The sequence below is a fragment of the Ciconia boyciana genome, chromosome 33 (genome assembly GCF_034638445.1).
Source record: "Ciconia boyciana chromosome 33, ASM3463844v1, whole genome shotgun sequence".
Lineage (NCBI taxonomy): Eukaryota > Metazoa > Chordata > Aves > Ciconiiformes > Ciconiidae > Ciconia > Ciconia boyciana.
In genome coordinates this window covers 562075-581977 of record NC_132966.1, presented here as the reverse complement: position 1 = coordinate 581977, position 19903 = coordinate 562075, and the positions used below count along the sequence as shown (strand labels likewise).

The following is a 19903-nucleotide window of genomic DNA, read 5'->3' as shown; positions in this document are numbered from 1 at the left end:
CCCCCTCGCTGGTGTTTTGGGGGAGGGCCTGCCCCCCCCCCCCCCCGCCCCGTTTTGGGGGGAGGGCACCCCGTCCTCAGCTGCCCGCCCCGTGGCCCCCTAATCCCGATTAGGGTGGCTCAGGGTGGGGGGGCTGCTGCCCCGGCTCTAAATTTAACGCCGGGGTGTCAGGAGCAATCACGTCAGCACCCCGGGGTAATCCGGCCCTCTGCCCCCTCCGAATCTCCCCAAAAAACAAAGGGAGAGGGGAAAATCCCCCCCACCGGACCCCAAATTAAGGCCCCCACACATCCCAGAGCCGCCCTGCGAACCGCAAAGTTTTGGGGCGCGGGAAGGGGATTTATTTATGATAAAGGAGAAGGTGGAAATGGGCGGGGCTGGGATTAATTAGGAAGGAAACGAGGGAGGATCCGGTCAACGTCGATGGGTTTTCTTTATTCCATTGCCACCACGGGGTGGAGAAAACGCGGACGGTACAAAGCTCGAACGCACGAAGGGGAAACGAGGCCGGGGAGACCGCAGCCCCCCACCCCGGGGCGCGGGGGAAAGGAGCGGGAATCGGAGCCGTCCCCACCCGGGGGGCTTCGAGAAGCTGAAGCCCCAAAGCTCCGCTTTCCAGGCCCAAAAAGACAGGAGGTTTGTGTAGAAAACCAGGGATTTCAAAAAACTGTCCCCACCCCCTCACACACTTCTATATATTTTTTTTTGCAGCTCGGAGAGGAAAAAAAAAGTGTACAAAAAAGGTGGTGGTGGGGGGAATAAATCCAAAAAAGTCTCGTAAACCCCTCGGAAGTTGTGTGTTGTTTTTGCCTGTATGTCGTGAACAGTCAGCTCTTGCGACGTGTCCCAGCCGCTGTAGCGGGAGCAGGAGAAACCCCCCCAAATGTATGTCCCTCCCCTCCCCTCCATCCCACCCCGAGTCTCTCCTACCGCCCGGCACCGGCCGCCCTAAGCCCGCTCGCCGCGGATGCGACGCGCCAGCTGGATGTCTTTGGGCATGATGGTGACCCTCTTGGCGTGGATGGCGCAGAGGTTGGTGTCCTCGAAGAGGCCCACGAGGTACGCTTCGCTGGCTTCCTGTCAGGAGAAAGCCACAGCCTCAGAGAAGGGGGATTTACAGGGAGGGGTGGAAACGTTTTGGGGTGACTTACGTGGCCCAGATATTCCCCCCCCGCCCCCGGCCTGGGTACCATGGCGTGGGCTGGGGTCTCACCTGCAGTGCCCCGATGGCAGCGCTTTGGAAGCGCAGGTCGGTCTTGAAGTCCTGCGCGATCTCCCTCACCAGGCGTTGGAAGGGCAACTTGCGGATCAGCAATTCTGTGGATTTCTGGTATCGCCGGATCTCCCGTAGGGCCACCGTGCCGGGCCTGCAAAGAATTTCAGCAGTTAACGTGATCAAATCGCTCTTGGGTGTAAGACAGCACCCTTGCTCTGTCACGGAGTCGCCCGCCCTGCCGGGCTGGGCCTGCGGCCGTGGCCAGGGGACCCCGAGCCCCCCGGCCCACGGTCCTCCGGGGGTGACATCAGCCCCGGTACCTGTAGCGATGGGGCTTCTTCACACCCCCCGTGGAAGGCGCGCTCTTCCTGGCGGCCTTGGTGGCCAGCTGCTTCCGCGGGGCCTTCCCGCCGGTGGATTTCCGAGCCGTCTGCTTGGTGCGGGCCATGCCGGACGGTCAGAGCCTGCCGAAGGGGAGAAGGCCGTGGTCGACTCCGGGGCCGGTGAGCGAAGGGCAAGACCGGCCGTTAGCGGCCGAGGGGCGGGGAGGAGCGGACGGTTGACCGCACCGGGCCCCAGCCCGCTTCTGTGGGGGACGAGGGGACTGCACCCCCAGCCTCGGGGTGGGGGGGGAGAACCGGGCTGAGGCAGAGCCGCCGGACCAGCGGATCCGCCGCCGGGCAGGGCCCGGGCGAGCCGCCATGGCCTCACCGCACCGCGCTGGGGGAGAAGCCCTCGCCGTCCCCTCAGCGCCCTCGGACTACAGCTCCCAGAAACCTCCGCGCCGCGTCACGTGCACCCCCACACCGCCCGGCTGATTGGCTGACGGCGCTCAGCCAATAGGCTCGCACGCTGCCAGCAGCGGGGAGGTGCCGTCGAGTCTCCCTTCTAGACGGACGCGCCTCTCGGCCTATCCCTTCCCGGCCTTCCAGCCAATCAGCGCCGCCGTCCTCCGCAGCCAACCGGCAGCCGGCGGCAGACGGAAGGCGGGACTGGGGGGGAAACGTCTCCTCAGACGACCTCGGCACCGGACCGCCCCCCCCCACCCCCCCCCGGCTCCTTCCCCCGGGCCGCCGTTACCGGGCACCAGCCCTGGCCCCGCCGTTACCTGCGTGCCCGGCTGGCGGCGGCGCTGGAGCCGTTGGGGGTCCCGCGGTGACGCTGTCGCTGCTCTCGCTCCCTTCCCGCCTTTCCCGGCAGAAAATGGCGGGCTCCCGGCGGAGGCTGTTTACCCGTCATGCACCGCGGCGGGGGCGGGGGAGGGAGGTCGGCTGAGGTGAGGCGGGCCGCCGCCATCTTGTGACCCGCCGCGGGGCAGGGCCCGGCGACGGCTTGGGCCGGCCTCTGGGCCCCAGCACCTGCCCGGGCCCGGTTTCCACCTCGGTGCGAGCCCTCGGTTGAAGCCAGACCGATTTTCTGTACCCACAACCCACCCACCACACACCCCCATCCCCGCGTTGAGCGGCCTCAGGAGGACGAGCGAGGGAGAGACTGTCACCCCCCTCAGCCAAAGGGAGCGTCCAGGCTGTGGTTCCCCTAAATACACCTTCAGGTAGCGCTTTACAGTTTCATACATGTCACTTGAGCACCACCACACTCACCATCGCAAATGGCGGGAAGGAGAAGCTGTAATCCTATTTTTAATTCACCTGCCAGCGCCTGTTGTCGCACCTTTCTCCAGAGAGAAGCCCGGCGCGAGGGCTGTCTCCTCAGGCTCGTCCACAGACGTGGCACAGCGGGGCGTACGAACCTCAACCACCACCACGGGGGCCAAAACCAGGTGAGGGGATCAAGCTCGGCTCGCTGTAGTCACCAGAGGGCATGCGTCCGCCACCGAGAGAAACCTGAACACCACAGTCGCAGGGAGAGATCCACCGCTTGATTATTTTTGAGGTCCAAACAAGGGGATATTATTCGTTAGGGAGCCCAGAGCAGGTGGAGGTGGGAGCCATCGGCCTCATCCGAGGGCGCTGCCCTCCTCGCTGCTTGGAAAAAACCCCACGCCGAACCAAAAAAACCCAGCCCGGCTCAAATTTTCCACTATTTTATTCCAGAAAGGCCACCGAGCCGTGAGAAAGTTACAGAAGGCAACTGGCATGGTGGGGTGGGAGCTTGAGGTCCAGCCACCGCCGGGCAGAGAGGGGAAAAGAATTAAAATTGCTGTATCATTTCTCCGTTTTTGAACTTTTTCTTTCCTATTTTTCAACCCGGCAGGCTCGGCGAAAGCTTTCTGTGCGCATGAGCGAGGGGGAAAAAAAAAAAACAACAAAAAAGCTCGACCCGGCTGAAAATAGGAGCGTCGGTGAAGGCGGTTAGTGCAGAGGGAAAGGACTGGGGGGGGATGAAGCTCGACGGCCGCCCACCGCCCTCGTGCCGGCATCCTGCGCGGTGTCTGGAAACAGCCCGGTGCCGGTGGACGTTTCGGCGGTTCCCGTCATGGAGCGCTCGGCCGGCGCGAGGGAGGCGGACACCGGTGGAGCTGCGGGAAGAGAACGCGGGGTCAAGAGGCGTTCCCGGTGCCGGCATCGTGCCGTCGGCATGGCCGCCGATGCCGTACCTTCGTTAGGGGTGCCGGGGTGAACCCCCGTGCCTACGGCAGGCGGGCTTTGATGGCGGCCACGATCTTCTGGAGCTTGGCATCGCTGTCGACGAACCCGTCACCGTTCTGGCGGAGGGAGAACGGCCACGTCCGAGGGTGCTCACGCACCCCGGCACGGCACCGGGGAAAGGGGGGTCACCCGGTGTGGCACCAGAGAAAGGGGGTCACCGGTGTGGCACCGGGAAGGTGTCACCCCAGTGTGGCACTGGGGAAGGGGGGTCACCCCAGTGTGGCACTGGGGAAGGGGGGTCACCCCAAATGTGGCACTGGGGAAGGGGTCACCCCGGTGTGGCACTGGGGAAGGGGGGTCACCCCAAATGTGGCACTGGGGAAGGGGGGAGTCACCCCAGTGTGGCACTGGGGAAGCAGGGGTCACCCCAGTGTGGCACTGGGGAAGGGGGGTCACCCCAAATGTGGCACTGGGGAAATGGGGGTCACCCCAGTGTGGCACTGGGGAAGCAGGGGTCACCCCAGTGTGGCACTGGGGAAGGGGGGTCACCCCAAATGTGGCACTGGGGAAATGGGTCACCCCAGTGTGGCACTGGGGAAGCGGGGGTCACCCCAGTGTGGCACTGGGGAAGGGGGTCACCCCAAATGTGGCACTGGGGAAGGGGGGTCACCCCGGTGTGGCACTGGGGAAGGGGGTCACCCCAAATGTGGCACTGGGGAAGGGGGGAGTCACCCCAGTGTGGCACTGGGGAAGCAGGGGTCTCCCCAGTGTGGCACTGGGGAAGGGGGTCACCCCAGTGTGGCACTGGGGAAGGGGGTCACCCCAAATGTGGCACTGGGGAAGGGGGTCACCGGTGTGGCACCAGAGAAAGGGGTCACCGGTGTGGCACCGGGAAGGGGGTGTCACCGGTGTGGCACCGGGGAAGGGGAGGGGTCACCCCAGTGTGGCACTGGGGAAGGGGGTCACCCCAAATGTGGCACTGGGGAAGGGGGGGTCACCCGGTGTGGCACTGGGGAAGGGGGGTCACCCCAAATGTGGCACTGGGGAAGGGGGGAGTCACCCCAGTGTGGCACTGGGGAAGGGGGAGGTCACCCCAAATGTGGCACTGGGGAAATGGGGGTCACCCCAGTGTGGCACTGGGGAAGGGGGGTCACCCCAAATGTGGCACTGGGGAAATGGGGGTCACCCCAGTGTGGCACTGGGGAAGGGGGTCACCCCAGTGTGGCACTGGGGAAGGGGGTCACCCCAAATGTGGCACTGGGGAAATGGGGGTCACCCCAGTGTGGCACTGGGGAAGCGGGGGTCACCCCAGTGTGGCACTGGGGAAGGGGGGGTCACCCCAAATGTGGCACCGGGGAAGGGGAGGGGGTCACCCCCGTGGGGCACTGGGGAAGCGGGGGGTCACCCCAGTGTGGCACTGGGGAAGGGGGAGGTCACCCCAAATGTGGCACTGGGGAAGGGGAGTCACCCCGGTGTGGCACTGGGGAAGCGGGGGGTCACCCCAGTGTGGCACTGGGGAAGGGGGTCACCCCAAATGTGGCACCGGGGAAGGGGGTCACCCGGTGTGGCACCAGAGAAAGGGGGTCACCCCGGTGTGGCACTGGGGAAGGGGTGTCACCGGTGTGGCACCGGGAAGGGGAGGGGTCACCCCGGTGTGGCACCGGGGAAGGGGAGGGGTCACCCCAGTGTGGCACTGGGGAAGGGGGGGTCACCCCAAATGTGGCACTGGGGAAGGGGGTCACCCCGGTGTGGCACTGGGGAAGGGGGTCACCCCAGTGTGGCACTGGGGAAGGGGGTCACCCGGTGTGGCACTGGGGAAGGGGGGTCACCCCAAATGTGGCACTGGGGAAGGGGAGTCACCCCAGTGTGGCACTGGGGAAGGGGGTCACCCCAAATGTGGCACTGGGGAAGGGGGGGTCACCCCAAATGTGGCACCGGGGAAGGGGGGGGTCACCCCGGTGTGGCACTGGGGAAGGGGGGGGTCACCCACCTTCTTGGAGTGGACCAGGCGTCCGCCCACCGTCACTTCAAACCATCCCGTCACCTCCCGCGTCCCCTGGCCGCTCTGTGGGGACACGGGGGGGGGTCACCTCGGCCCCTGCTCTTGTGTCCCCCCCCCCAGCCCCGCGCCCCCCCCTCACTCACCACCTCCAGCGCGCCCGGGAAGCGCCTCTCCAGCTCCCGCTTGAGCTGTTGGTACTGGAAGAAAAGGGGGGGGGTGTCACCCCCCTGCCCTTTTGGGGGGCACCCCCTGAGGAGGGGGGAAAGGCGGGGGGGGGGGCATGGCTCACCTTGGGGCTGTAGCCTCAGGCTCCGCTGCAGGGGGGGGTCAGTGGGACGGGGACCCCTGCAAAGGGAACCCCCCAGGGCACAGCAACCCCCCAGGGCACAAGGGACATCGCCTGCCCGGGCACAGGGCCCCCCCGCGGTGCACAGGGCCCCCCCACCGGGGCACAGGAACCCCCCCCGGTGCACAGGGCCCCCCTCCCGGTGCACAGGAAGCCCCCCCGCTGCACAGGACCCCCGGTGCACAGGGACCCCGCCCGCGGTGCACAGGGCCCCCCCCCCGGTGCACAGGGCCCACCCCCGGTGCACAGGGACCCCCGCTGCACAGGACCCCCCGGTGCACAGGGCCCCCCTCCCGGTGCACAGGGACCCCGCCCGCGGTGCACAGGGACCCCCCGGTGCACAGGGCCCCCCCCGCGGTGCACAGGGCCCTCCCCCGGTGCACAGGGCCCCCCCGGTGCACAGGACCCCCAGTGCACAGGGCCCAGCCCCGGTGCACAGGACCCCCCCCCGGTGCACAGGGCCCCCCGCGGTGCACAGGGCCCCCCGGTGCACAGGGCCCCCCCCCGGTACCAGTAGACCACGGAGACGCGGAGCGGCTCGGCCATGGCGGCGGCGGCGGCGGCGGCGGCGGCGGCTGCGCGGCGGCGCCGGTCCCGCCCCGGGCCGGGCCTGGGGGTCCCCGGGGGAGGGGGGGGGGGCCCCCCCCCCCCAACCCCCCCCGCCGGGGCGGGGCTGCCCGGGTGTCCCAGCACCGGGACAGCCCCCCCGGGCAGCGGGACAGGCCCCGCCCCGGCCCCCAGTATAACCAGTGACCCACACCAGTGTGACCAGTGACCCACACCAGTATAACCAGTGACCCACACCAGTGTAACCAGTGACCCACAGCGGTGTAACCTGTGCATCGCCCAGTATAACCAGTGACCCACACCAGTATAACCAGTGACCCACACCAGTATAACCAGTGACCCACAGCGGTGTAACATGGGCATCGCCCAGTGTAACCAGTGACCCACACCAGTATAACCAGTGACCCACATCAGTGTAACCAGTGACCCACACCAGTGTAACCTGGGCATCGCCCAGTGTAACCAGTGACCCACACCAGTGTAACCAGTGACCCACAGCGGTGTAACATGGGCATCGCCCAGTGTAACCAGTGACCCACATCAGTGTAACCAGTGACCCACACCAGTGTAACCTGGGCATCGCCCAGTGTAACCAGTGACCCACACCAGTATAACCAGTGACCCACACCAGTGTAACCAGTGACCCACACCAGTGTAACCTGGGCATCGCCCAGTGTAACCAGTGACCCACACCAGTATAACCAGTGACCCACATCAGTGTAACCAGTGACCCACAGCGGTGTAACATGGGCATCGCCCAGTGTAACCAGTGACCCACACCAGTATAACCAGTGACCCACATCAGTGTAACCAGTGACCCACACCAGTGTAACCTGGGCATCGCCCAGTGTAACCAGTGACCCACACCAGTGTAACCAGTGACCCACAGCGGTGTAACATGGGCATCGCCCAGTATAACCAGTGACCCACACCAGTGTGACCAGTGACCCACACCAGTGTAACCTGGGCATCGCCCAGTATAACCAGTGACCCACACCAGTGTAACCAGTGACCCAGTGACCCACAGCGGTGTAACCTGGGCATCGCCCAGTGTAACCAGTGACCCACACCAGTATAACCAGTGACCCACACCAGTGTAACCAGTGACCCACACCAGTGTAACCTGGGCATCGCCCAGTGTAACCAGTGACCCACACCAGTATAACCAGTGACCCACATCAGTGTAACCAGTGACCCACAGCGGTGTAACATGGGCATCGCCCAGTGTAACCAGTGACCCACATCAGTGTAACCAGTGACCCACACCAGTGTAACCTGGGCATCGCCCAGTATAACCAGTGACCCACACCAGTATAACCAGTGACCCACACCAGTGTAACCAGTGACCCACAGCGGTGTAACATGGGCATCGCCCAGTGTAACCAGTGACCCACATCAGTGTAACCAGTGACCCACACCAGTGTAACCTGGGCATCGCCCAGTGTAACCAGTGACCCACACCAGTATAACCAGTGACCCACACCAGTGTAACCAGTGACCCACACCAGTGTAACCTGGGCATCGCCCAGTGTAACCAGTGACCCACACCAGTGTAACCAGTGACCCACACCAGTGTAACCTGGGCATCGCCCAGTATAACCAGTGACCCACACCAGTGTAACCAGTGACCCACACCAGTATAACCAGTGACCCACACCAGTGTAACCTGGGCATCGCCCAGTGTAACCAGTGACCCACACCAGTGTGACCAGTGACCCACACCAGTGTAACGAGTGACCCACACCAGTATAACCAGTGACCCACACCAGTGTAACCTGGGCATCGCCCAGTGTAACCAGTGACCCACACCAGTGTGACCAGTGACCCACACCGGTGTAACATGGGCATCGCCCAGTATAACCAGTGACCCACACCAGTGTAACCAGTGACCCACAGCGGTGTAACCTGGGCATCGCCCAGTATAACCAGTGACCCACACCAGTGTAACCAGTGACCCACAGCGGTGTAACCTGGGCATCGCCCAGTATAACCAGTGACCCACACCAGTGTAACCAGTGACCCACAGCGGTGTAACCTGGGCATCGCCCAGTGTAACCAGTGACCCACACCAGTGTAACCAGTGACCCACAGCGGTGTAACCTGTGCATCGCCCAGTAAAACCAGTGACCCACACCAGTGTGACCAGTGACCCACAGCGGTGTAACCTAGGCATCGCCCAGTGTAACCAGTGACCCACACCAGTGTAACCAGTGACCCACACCAGTGTGACCAGTGACCCACACCAGTGTAACCTGGGCATCGCCCAGTGTAACCAGTGACCCACACCAGTGTGACCAGTGACCCACACCAGTGTAACCTGGGCATCGCCCAGTGTAACCAGTGACCCACACCAGTGTGACCAGTGACCCACAGCGGTGTAACCTGGGCATCGCCCAGTATAACCAGTGACCCACACCAGTGTAACCAGTGACCCACACCAGTGTGACCAGTGACCCACACCGGTGTAACCTGGGCATCGCCCAGTGTAACCAGTGACCCACACCAGTGTGACCAGTGACCCACACCGGTGTAACCTGGGCATCGCCCAGTATAACCAGTGACCCACACCAGTGTAACCAGTGACCCACAGCGGTGTAACCTGGGCATCGCCCAGTATAACCAGTGACCCACACCAGTGTAACCAGTGACCCACAGCAGTGTAACCTGGGCATCGCCCAGTATAACCAGTGACCCACACCAGTGTAACCAGTGACCCACACCAGTGTAACCAGTGACCCACAGCGGTGTAACCTGTGCATCGCCCAGTAAAACCAGTGACCCACACCAGTGTGACCAGTGACCCACAGCGGTGTAACCTGGGCATCGCCCAGTGTAACCAGTGACCCACACCAGTGTAACCTGGGCATCGCCCAGTATAACCAGTGACCCACACCAGTATAACCAGAGCATTCCCCCCAGTACAACCAGTGCCCCCGCAGTATCACCAGTGCCCCCCCCAGTATAACCAGTGCCTCCCCAGTATCACCAGTGCCCCCCCGAGTATCACGAGTGCGTTCCCCAGTATCACCAGTGCATCCCCCTCCTCTATCACCAGTGCCCCCCCAGTATAACCAGTGCATCCCCCAATATCACCAGTGCCCCCCGCAGTATAACCAGTGCCCCCCCAGTATCACCAGTGCCCCCTCCCAGTATCACCAGTGCCCCCCCCAGTATCACCACTGCCCCCCAGTACAACCAGTGCCCCTCCCAGTATCACCAGTGACCCACACCGGTGTAACCAGTGCCCCCTCCCAGTATCACCAGTGCCCCTCCCAATATAACCAGTGCCCCCCCAGTATCACCAGTGCCCCCACTATCACCAGTGCCCCCCAGTATCACCAGTGCATCCCCCCCCTATCATCAGTGCCCCCCAGTATCACCAGTGCCCCCGCAGTATCACCAGTGCCCCCTCCCAGTATCACCAGTGCATCCCCCACTATCACCAGTGCCCCTCCCAGTATCACCAGTGCCTCCCCAGTATAACCAGTGCCCCCCAGTATCACCAGTGCCCCCTCCCAGTATAACCAGTGCCCCCCAGTATAACCAGTGCCCCCATCACCAGTGCCCCTCCCAGTATCACCAGTGCCCCCCAGTATAACCAGTGCCCCCTCCCAGTATAACCAGTGCCCCCCAGTATCACCAGTGCCCCCCACTATCACCAGTGCCCCCCAGTATAACCAGTGCACCCCCAGTATCACCAGTGCATCCCCCTCTATCATCAGTGCCCCCCAGTATAACCAGTGCATCCCCCAATATCACCAGTGCCCCCCAGTATCACCAGTGCCCCTCCCAGTATCACCAGTGCATCCCCCCCACTATAACCAGTGCCCCCCAGTATAACTAGTGCATCCCCACTATCACCAGTGCCCCCCAGTATAACTAGTGCATCCCCCACTATCACCAGTGCCCCCCAGTATCACCAGTGCCCCTCCCACTATCACCAGTGCATCCCCCAGTATCACCAGTGAACCACACCGGTACCACCAGTGCCCCCCACTATCACCAGTGCCCCTCCCAGTATCACCAGTGCCCCCCAGTATAACTAGTGCATCCCCCACTATCACCAGTGCCCCCCAGTATCACCAGTGCACCCCCAGTATCACCAGTGCATCCCCCTCTATCACCAGTGCCCCCGCAGTATCACCAGTGCCCCCTCCCAGTATCACCAGTGCCCCCCCCAGTATCACCAGTGCCCCCCCACTATCACCAGTGCCCCCCAGTATAACCAGTGCACCCCCAGTATCACCAGTGCATCCCCCTCTATCATCAGTGCCCCCCAGTATAACCAGTGCATCCCCCAATATCACCAGTGCCCCCTCCCAGTATCACCAGTGCATCCCCCCACTATAACCAGTGCCCCCCAGTATAACTAGTGCATCCCCCACTATCACCAGTGCCCCCCAGTATCACCAGTGCATCCCCCCACTATCACCAGTGTCCCCCAGTATCACCAGTGCATCCCCCCACTATCACCAGTGCCCCCCAGTATCACCAGTGAACCACACCGGTACCACCAGTGCCCCCCCGCTATCACCCGCCCCTCGCCCCCGCGCAGCCCCCGCCCCTCCCGCCGGTGCCGGGCCCTCCCGGCGCGCTCCCGCCGCTCCCCGGGGCCGCGCACAGCCGGGGCCGCGCCGGGCGCTCCCGGGCGGGCGGCGCGGGCCGCGGCGGGGATGGGGCCGCGGCGCTGAGGGGGGGGGGCCCGGCGGGGCGGGGGGGGGCCCGGGCCGGCGCCCCCCGGTCCCGGCGCCATGGGCGAATGGACCATCCTGGAGCGGCTGCTGGAGGCGGCGGTGCAGCAGCACTCCACCATGATCGGCAGGTGAGCCGGGGGGCCCACGCACCCCCACGCACGCACCCCCACGCACGCACCCTCCCCCTCCCCACGCACCCCTTCCCCCTCCCACGCACCCCCCGGGTCAGCGTCCCCACGGCCACCGTGCCCACCCCCCCGCCCCCCGTGGGTCAGGAAGGGCGGGGGAGGGGGCAGGGGGGCCGTCACCCACGGGTGACAGCGGGTCTCCGTGGGGTGACAGCGGGTCCCCGCAGCCGAGAGGCTGGGGGGTGGCGGAGGGAGCCGCTGTCACCTCCCCGCTGTCACCTCCCCGCTGGCAGGAGGTGACAGCTGGGATAACGGGGACACTCAGGACAAGGGACAGCGTGGGGACGGTCACAGCCCGAGGGTCCCGTCCCACGTGGGGCTCGGCCCCGGGGGGGGGCGCCCCCTCCCCGGGGGGAGACGGGGCCCGCCGGCGGCGGACTGGGGACCAGCGGTCCCCGGGGAGATGCGGGGGGGAGAGGGGACACGGGAAGGTCCCCGCGTGTCCCCCGCCGGCGGGACGTGCCCAAACCAGTACCCTGAGTACCCCGCAGCTGCACCCGTGTCCCCCAAACCTGCACCCTGCGCCCCCAAAACCTGCACCTTGTCCCCAAACCTGCATCCCGTGTCCCCCAAACCTGCACCATGTACCCTAAAACCTGCACCTTGTCCCCAAAACCTGCACCCCAGGACCCCCAAACCTGCACCCTGCGTCCCCCAAACCCTGCATCCTGTATCCCCCAAACCTGCACTGTGTACCCCCAAATCTGCAGTGTACCCCAAAACCTGCACCCCGTGTCCCCCAAACCTGCACTGTGTCCCCCAAACCTGCACTGTGTCCCCCAAATCTGCAGTGTACCCCAAAACCTGCACCCTGTCCCCCAAACCTGCACCCCGTGTCCCCCAAACCTGCACTGTGTCCCCAAATCTGCACTCTGTGTCCCCCAAACCTGCACTGTGTCCCCCAAATCTGCAGTGTACCCCAAACCCTGCACCCTGTCCCCCAAACCTGCACTGTATCCCCCAAACCTGCACTGTGTACCCCAAAACCTGCACCCCGTGTCCCCAAACCTGCACCCTGTCCCCCAAATCTGCAGTGTACCCCAAACCTGCACCCCGTGTCCCCCAAACCTGCACCCTGTCCCCCAAATCTGCAGTGTACCCCCAAACCTGCACCCCGTGTCCCCCAAACCTGCACTGTGTACCCCCAAACCTGCACCCCGTGTCCCCCAAACCTGCACCCCGCATCCCCCAAACTTGCACCCCGTGTCCCCAAAACCTGCCCCTTGTCCCCAAACCTGCACCCCAGCTCCCTCCGGGCGCCTGGGGTGGGCTCCGACCTGCCGTGGGGCGCACGGGGCGGTGGGGGTCCCGCAGCCCCCCTGGGGGCGGGGCGATCGCCCCACCCCCGGCAGAGCCGCCACCGCCGCCGCGTGGGACCAGCGTGGACGGGCGCCGCGGCCCCGGGATGGGTGGAGGTCGGGGCGGTGGCAGGTGGGGCCTGGGAAGCACCCGGGGGGGGGGCAGGTGGGACCTGGGGGTCTGGGTTCACCCCACGTGTCCGGGTAGGACCTGGGGGTCCAGGTAGGACCCACGTGTCCAGGACCAGGTAGGACCAAGGTCTCCAGGTCCAACCTGGGTGTCCAGGTCCAACCTACACGCTGGGGTCGAGGTAGGACCCCCACGTCCACGTAGGACCCACATGTTCAGGTAGGACCCACACGTCCACGTAGGACCCACGTGTCGGGGCCAGGTAGGACCCCCATGTCCAGGTCCAACCTACACTTTGGGGTCCAGGTAGGACCCACGTGTCCAGGTCCAGGTAGGACCAAGGTCTCCAGGTCCAACCCACATGTCCAGGTCCAGGTAGGACCCCCATGTCCAGGTCCAACCTACACTTTGGGGTCCAGGTAGGACTCACATGTCCAGGTAGGACCCCCATGTCCAGGTCCAACCTACACTTTGGGGTCCAGGTAGGACTCACGTGTCCAGGTAGGACCCCCATGTCCAGGTCCAACCTACACTTTGGGGTCCAGGTAGGACTCACGTGTCCAGGTAGGACCCACATGTCAGGTCCAGGTAGGACCATGGTCTCCAGGTCCAACCTGGGTGTCCAGGTAGGACCCACGTGGCCTGGTTTGACCCATTTGTCCTTGTTCAACCCACGTATCCCAGCGTCCACATAGGACGCACGTGTCCATGTCCAGGTAGGACCAAGGTCTCCAGGTCCAACCCACGTGTCCAGGTCCAGGTAGGACTCCCATGTCCAGGTCCAACCTACACTTTGGGGTCCAGGTAGGACCCACGTGTCCATGTCCAGGTAAGACCAAGGTCTCCAGGTCCAACCTGGGTGTCCAGGTCCAGGTAGGACCCACATGTCCAGGTCTAACCCATGTGTCCAGGTCCAGGTAGGACCCACATGTCCAGGTCTAACCCATGTGTCCAGGTCCAGGTAGGACCCACATGTCCAGGTCTAACCCATGACTTTAGGTCCAGGTAGGACCCACGTGGCCTGGTTTGACCCACGTGTCCCAGTCCAACCCACGTATCCCAGTGTCCGCATAGGACCCACGTGTCCAGGTCCAGGTAGGACCAAGGTCTCCAGGTCCAACCTGGGTGTCCAGGTCCAGGTAGGACCCCCATGTCCAGGTCTAACCCACACGTCCAGGTAGGACCCACGTGGCCTGGTAGGACCCGTGCATCCGGGTCCGGTCGATGGCACCTCTTCCCTCCCTCCTCTCGAGCAGGATCCTGCTGACGGTGGTGGTGATCTTCCGCATCCTGATCGTGGCCATCGTGGGAGAGACGGTGTACGAGGACGAGCAGACCATGTTCATGTGCAACACGCTGCAGCCGGGCTGCAACCAGGCCTGCTACGACAAAGCCTTCCCCATCTCCCACATCCGCTACTGGGTCTTCCAGATCATCCTGGTCTGCACCCCTAGCCTCTGCTTCATCACCTACTCGGTCCATCAGTCGGCCAAGCAACGGGAACGACGCTACTCCTTCCTCTACCCGCTGCTGGAACGCGACGGCCGCGAAACCAAGAAGACCAAGACGGTCAACGGGGTGCTGGTCCCCAGCCCCGAGGGGGGCTGCAAGGAGGAACCCGACTGCCTGGAGGCGAAGGAGCTGCCCGGCCCGCCGCCGCGGCCCCCTCGCAGCTCCAAAGCCAAGCGGCAAGAAGGCATCTCCCGTTTCTACGTCATCCAGGTGGTCTTCCGCAACGCCCTGGAGATCGGCTTCCTGGCCGGGCAGTATTTCCTCTACGGCTTCAACGTTCCGGCCATCTTCGAGTGCGATCGTTATCCTTGCGTCAAGGAGGTGGAGTGTTACGTCTCGCGACCCACCGAAAAGACGGTCTTTTTGGTCTTCATGTTCGCCGTCAGCGGCGTTTGCGTCCTCCTCAACTTGGCCGAGCTCAACCACTTGGGTTGGCGCAAGGTCAAAGCCGCCGTCCGGGGGGTGCAGGCGCGGCGCAAGTCGTTGGTGGAAGTGCGCAAAAAAGACCTCTCCCCTCCCATCCCCGCGCCCGCGCTCGGCCGGACGCAATCCAGCGAGTCCGCCTACGTCTGAGCTGCCCCCGTGCCGGGGGGGGGAGACGGTGCTGTCGTGTGTCCCCCCCCGCCGAATCGCCGGGGTGTCCCCCCCCCCCCGACCTCCGGTTTGCCGCCGCGAGTCTCGGCGTCCGTCGACCTCTTCACGTCATGGTGCAAGCGGGGAGCGTGGGGCTGCAGGGGGGGGCCCCACGACCCGCACCCCGACGGCCTCCGGGCCGGGGGGGAAACGGGGGAGGGTGGGGAGAACAACGGGGTGGGGGGGTATTTATTTGGCAGAGGGGATGGGGGGGCAGAGCCCCCCCTCCAACCCCCAAAAATGTAAATAAAAGGGCTGGAGGGCCGAGCTGAGCTCTAACCGGCGGGTTGGGGGGTGTCGCTGGGTGATCCCCCCCCCCACAAGCGCGGCAGGGGAGGTCCCCGGTGCCGCAGGGTGCCCGACCCCCCCTTTTCCTCCCCCCCGGATTTGCAGCCCCTAATCCGCTCTCTAATAGCTCTAAAGAAGGGAAAGGGGCTGAGCCAGGCACCATCTGCCAGGGCCCCCCCCCGGGGGGGGGGACACACACACACGCACCGGCCCGGCGGGGCGGGGGGGGGCACCGCGAAGCCGAAGGAGGCGGCGCTGGTGCGAAGGGTTTTATTGGGACGCGTCGCCCGGCGGGATCCGCGGCTACAGCCTGCAACAGAGAGCGGGCGGTCGGGGAGAGGCCGGGGTGGGGTGGGGGGGGCCCCAGCCCCACGGCAGCCCCACGGCGGCCCCACGGCGGCCCCACTCACGTCACTTCCCGGAAGGCTCTCTTCTCCACGTATTTCAGGCGATATCTCCTCTTGAACCTGGCGGGAGACGGGAGGAAAGGGGTCAAAAATCTACTCCCAATCTGTGGGGCGGTCGATGCCCCCCTGTCCGCCCCCCAAGCTGGGCAGCTGCGGCCCCCCCCTCCGGCCCCCCCACTCACTTGGCCCTCTCCCGCGGCTCGATCAGGTTCCTCTTCTGCAGGCTCTTGAAGCGGTCGCGCAGGACGCTGCCCTCGGGCTGCAACGGGGCGGGGGGGAGACCGTTGGGGGGTGGGACGGGACGGGACGTTGTGGGGCGGGGGACCCACTCCCCCACCTCCCAGCCAGGTTTGGGGGGACCCCAGCAAGCCCCCCTCACCAGCGGGAGGGGAGCGGAGGAGCCATTTCACGCCCCACCAGCGCCGTGCCATGGGACGCGAGCGGCTGGGGAGGCGCTGCGGGGCGCGAGCGGCTGGGGAGGCGCCGGCACCCTCAGCACCCAGGCCCTCGCCTACGCGACGAGGCCCCGGGACCCCGAAGACCTTCACATTCGCAGCCCGAGGTGAGGGGGCTCCGAATCCTCGTAGCGCAAGGATGGGTCTCATCACGGGGCGCCGGCACCCCCTCCCCGGGGCGAGGACCCCCCCCCCCGCTCCCGGCAGCCCCCCAAGCGGGCGACCCACCTTCAGCCGGCGCAGGGACTCGGCCAGCTCGCCGCTCAGCTGCACTTCCAGGCTGGGATCCTCGTACCTGTGGGGAGGGGACGTACGGGGGGTGAGGGAGGGGACCCCGGGGTGTGTGGGGGGGTCCGCCAGCCCCCCCGCCCCCCCCACTCACTTGAGGCGCCCCAGGCGCCGGGGCAGCGCGTCCTTCGCCCGGCGCTTGGCCAAGCGCGCCTGCCGTCGCCGCAGCAGCTCCGCTTCCCACCGCGTCACCTGCTGCCGCAGCGAACGCAGGCGGAAAATCTCCTGCCGCCGGCACCGCGCCGCCTTCTCCCGCCGCTGCCGGGCCGCCTGCGGGCAACGACCGTGTCAGGACCCCCGGCAGACGGGTACCCCCCCCCACCCAGCGCACCCCACCGCCGTGTCCCCCCCCCCGCCGGCCGCCCCCGCACCAGGGCTCGGGCTTCCTTCTCCCGCCGGCGCTGCTGCTCCGTCTTCTTCTCCCGCCGCGGCGCCGTTTTCGGGGCGTCCTCGGGTTCCGCCGGCGGTGCCGGCGTCTCCCCGTCTTCCTCGTCCCCCGACTCCTCCAGCAGCCCCTCGCACTGCTCCTGGAAAACCGTCTCCTGGGGGCGAGGTGGGGGGGTCAGCACCCCACTTTGGGAACGGAGCCTCTCCCGTGCGTGTGTGTCCCCCCCCCCTCCCCAAACCCGTGGCCGTCTGTCCGGCGGGGGTCTCACCGCAGTGGGGAGCTCGGTGCCTGCGGGGATCCTCAGCTGCTTCTCCACCTTCTCCTCCGCCCTCTTCTTCCTCACCTCCACCTCGTGAGCCTGCAGCAGCAGCGCCTGCGGGGGCCGGCCACACCGTCACCCCCAAAACCGGGCATATCCCCCCCCCCATGTTCCCCCCGCCGTCCCCGGACCTGGTGGTCCTCGAAGGTGGGGTTGTAGGAGCCGCCGGCGGCGATGACCTCCACGGCGGGGACCTGCGAGGGCTTCGTCTGCAGCCTGGCGGGGCGCTGGGGGGGGGAACGCAGCCGGGGTGAGGGGTCCTGCCCGGGGGACCCCCCCCCGCACCCCCCCGCCCCAGCGCCGGGCTCACCTTCACCCGCTGCTTCTTGGTCTGCTGCAGGAACCAGCCGTCCTGCCCCGCCAGCGCCCGGTCCAGGGGGTCTGCGGGGACACCGGCACCCACCCTCACCCCACGGACTCGGGGTGATGCTGACCCCCCCAAAACCACGGGACGGCGAGGGGTGACCCCGACTCGAGGCTCCGGCCACGTTTGGTGAATAAAATGGGGGTCAATCCCCGTGCCGGACTGGTTTTCGCGCTCCCCCCCCCCCCCAATACCATCCCCATCCTCCCCGCGCTCCCCATTTTCACACAAATTTTGGCTTCCCGGGACAGAAATTGCTGCTAAAGCGGGGGAAATGCCCCCAAAACCGCCGGTGCCGGTGCCGATTCTTGCCGGTGTGTCCCCCCGCCGCCGCCCCGCTTACTATCGGCCGCCCAGATGTCGTAGAAGCCCCTCGCGGGGTCTGAGCGCCCCTTTTCCGGCACTTTCTCCGGCGGGGCCCCCCCTCGCTGCAGCCGGGCCCGCAGGCGCCGCTCGGCGCGGGGCAGCACCCCCTTTTCCGCCTGCTTTTCCCAAAACTGCCGTCGCCGCTTCTCCTTCCGCCCGTTGGGGATCTGGTGGGCCAAAATGCTGCGGGGAGAGTTGGGGTGGGGGTGTGGGGGGGTGTCAGCCGTGGGGGGGGGGACGACACACACGACACCCCGATGCTGCGTGTGTCCCCCCCCGCGCACTCACTCTTTGGGTGCCGGCACCTTGGAGTCGGGCCGCAGGACGAGGTCGACGTGCAGGGGCTTCTCCTTGCCCTTGTTCAGTTGCCGATCTGGGGTGCAGGGGGGGGACACGTGTCACCCCCCAAATGCTGAGGAAAGGAATGGGGGGGACGACACACATGTGGGGTGCTTCCCCCCCACCACCACCAAAAAAACCCCACCGCTCACCCTTCTCCGCGTTGCCTGTGTCCACGAAGAAGAGGCCCTCGTCCGGCTGCTCCGCGATCAGCCCCCTGAGGAGGAGCCCCCCGTCACCTCCGGGTGGGGGGCACAGGGGGCCCCCCCACAGCTCCCCCTTCCCCTAACAGCCCCCCCAAGGCTTCTAAAACCCTCCGGTGCCCCCCCCATCCTCAGGGTCCTCCCCTTTGCCCCTCACCCCCCAGTGTCACCTCAAGACCCCCTGAAGTCCCTTCACACGCAACCCAAGTCCCCTTGCGCCCCCGGGGCATCTCCCCACCTCCAGCCCCCCAGACCCCTCTCAGCCCCTACCCCTCGCTCACGGATCCGCTGGCAGCCCCGGGACGCCCCCTAGACCCCTCAGTCCCGGCCCTGGGCACCCCCGGGCCCCCCAAGGCCCCTCTGAGCCCCCAAACCCCCTCACACACCCCCCACGTCCCCCCACAAGGGCCCGCGTGGCCTCTGTGGGCCTCTCGCTCCCCAGGACCCCCGGGTGCCCTCAACTCCTCCCGAAGCCTCTCGTGATCCCCCCCGCCAAGAGACACCCCCGGGTCCCCCGAGGCCTTCGGGTCCCCCTGAGGCCTTCAGGCCCCGCCGGCCCCCTCCCCCCTCACCCCGTGGCCCGCTGCTGCAGCACCACATCCTCGAGGAAGTCGCCGATTTCGCGGCCCAGCCGCGCCTCGGGGCCGGCCCAGCGCTTCCAGCCCTTCTTGCGGTTGCGGGAGCCGCGGGAGCGGCGGCGGACGGTAGCGGGGTCCCGCGACCCGGGGCCCAGGCCCAGGAACGACGAGGATGCCGCGGGCGCCGCCATCTTGAAAGGAAAGGCCAGGCCGCCGGGCCTACCGGAAGCGCTGCGCAGCCACTTCCTGCCGCCATCTTGGGGAGGGCAGGGAAGGGCGGAGGCGCCATCTTGGGGGGGGGGGGGAGGGGAGGAGGTGCCATCTTGAGGAGGGCGGGGAAGGGTGGAGACGCCATCTTGGGGAGGGCGGGGGAGGGCGGAGACGCCATCTTGGGGAGGTCGGGGGCGGGCGGAGACGCCATCTTGGGGAGGGCGGAGCCGCCATCTTGGGAAGGGCCGTGTCCAGCTGCGCGGTGGGGGAGGGGCTCCAGATGTGCTCCACGCCCCCAGATGTGCCCCGAACACCCGGGGCGTGGGCCCGGGGGGGGCTCGGACCCCCGAGCCGGCTCCAGATGCGAGCCCAGATGTGCCCCCAGGCACCCACCCTGGCACACGCGTGCCCACGCACCCTCACGCCCGGACCCGCGTGGGCTCCCCCCTCCTCGTGCGTGCCCCTGCCTGCCCCCACGCGTGTGCGTCCACGTAGGCACGCACACGCGTGCGCACCCGCGCCCCCGTACGGCCTCGCACACCCACGCACACCCACCCGTGCCA

At 66.3% G+C, this 19903-nt stretch overlaps 4 protein-coding genes across 5 annotated transcripts; 1 reads left to right on the top strand and 3 right to left on the bottom strand.

Moving 5' to 3' along the window:
* Positions 1–894: 894 nt before the first annotated feature.
* On the bottom strand, positions 895–2446 carry LOC140645445 (histone H3.3A). Its single transcript, XM_072848862.1, has 4 exons — positions 2325–2446; positions 1537–1680; positions 1214–1367; positions 895–1077 (listed from the first exon to the last, which is right to left on the bottom strand). Exons 2-4 carry the CDS (start codon positions 1662–1664, stop codon positions 949–951), a joined length of 411 nt encoding a protein of 136 aa, XP_072704963.1. The 5' UTR covers positions 1665–1680; positions 2325–2446; the 3' UTR covers positions 895–948.
* A 798-nt stretch (positions 2447–3244) lies between these two features.
* SELENOW (selenoprotein W) lies at positions 3245–6763 on the bottom strand. The gene is made up of 6 exons (XM_072848863.1): positions 6625–6763; positions 6057–6081; positions 5911–5964; positions 5756–5830; positions 3774–3881; positions 3245–3695 (listed from the first exon to the last, which is right to left on the bottom strand). The coding sequence occupies exons 1-5, from the start codon at positions 6657–6659 to the stop codon at positions 3807–3809; spliced, it is 264 nt and encodes an 87-aa protein (XP_072704964.1). The 5' UTR covers positions 6660–6763; the 3' UTR covers positions 3245–3695; positions 3774–3806.
* A 4598-nt stretch (positions 6764–11361) lies between these two features.
* On the top strand, positions 11362–15258 carry LOC140645418 (gap junction delta-2 protein-like). 2 transcript variants are annotated; one of them, XM_072848815.1, is made up of 2 exons: positions 11362–11502; positions 14247–15258. In XM_072848815.1, the coding sequence occupies exons 1-2, from the start codon at positions 11432–11434 to the stop codon at positions 15073–15075; spliced, it is 900 nt and encodes a 299-aa protein (XP_072704916.1). In that variant the 5' UTR covers positions 11362–11431; the 3' UTR covers positions 15076–15258. The 2 variants fall into 2 exon arrangements, with proteins under 2 accessions (XP_072704916.1, XP_072704917.1); XM_072848816.1 differs by lacking the exon at positions 11362–11502 and adding an exon at positions 13528–13744 and having other exon boundaries at positions 13820–15258.
* A 420-nt stretch (positions 15259–15678) lies between these two features.
* Positions 15679–19349, bottom strand: NOP53 (NOP53 ribosome biogenesis factor). Its single transcript, XM_072848880.1, has 13 exons — positions 19125–19349; positions 18502–18566; positions 18299–18383; positions 17988–18193; positions 17591–17661; positions 17412–17507; positions 17230–17334; positions 16945–17115; positions 16668–16843; positions 16514–16580; positions 16013–16089; positions 15834–15890; positions 15679–15733 (listed from the first exon to the last, which is right to left on the bottom strand). Exons 1-13 carry the CDS (start codon positions 19319–19321, stop codon positions 15727–15729), a joined length of 1380 nt encoding a protein of 459 aa, XP_072704981.1. The 5' UTR covers positions 19322–19349; the 3' UTR covers positions 15679–15726.
* Between the last annotated feature and the right edge of the window lie 554 nt (positions 19350–19903).

Coding starts and splice junctions, on each gene's coding strand:
- NOP53 (XM_072848880.1), bottom strand. CDS start 19,321: ATGGCGGCGCCCGCGGCATCCTCGTCGTTCCTGGGCCTGGGCCCCGGG. Junction 17,662..17,987: donor CGACATCTGGGCGGCCGATA/GTAAGCGGGGCG, acceptor GTGTCCCCGCAG/ACCCCCTGGACCGGGCGCTG. Junction 17,116..17,229: donor GCACCGAGCTCCCCACTGCG/GTGAGACCCCCG, acceptor CCTCGCCCCCAG/GAGACGGTTTTCCAGGAGCA.
- LOC140645418 (XM_072848815.1), top strand. CDS start 11,432: ATGGGCGAATGGACCATCCTGGAGCGGCTGCTGGAGGCGGCGGTGCAG. Junction 11,503..14,246: donor CACTCCACCATGATCGGCAG/GTGAGCCGGGGG, acceptor CCTCTCGAGCAG/GATCCTGCTGACGGTGGTGG.
- LOC140645445 (XM_072848862.1), bottom strand. CDS start 1,664: ATGGCCCGCACCAAGCAGACGGCTCGGAAATCCACCGGCGGGAAGGCC. Junction 1,368..1,536: donor AAGAAGCCCCATCGCTACAG/GTACCGGGGCTG, acceptor AATTCTTTGCAG/GCCCGGCACGGTGGCCCTAC. Junction 1,078..1,213: donor CTGCCATCGGGGCACTGCAG/GTGAGACCCCAG, acceptor TTCTCCTGACAG/GAAGCCAGCGAAGCGTACCT.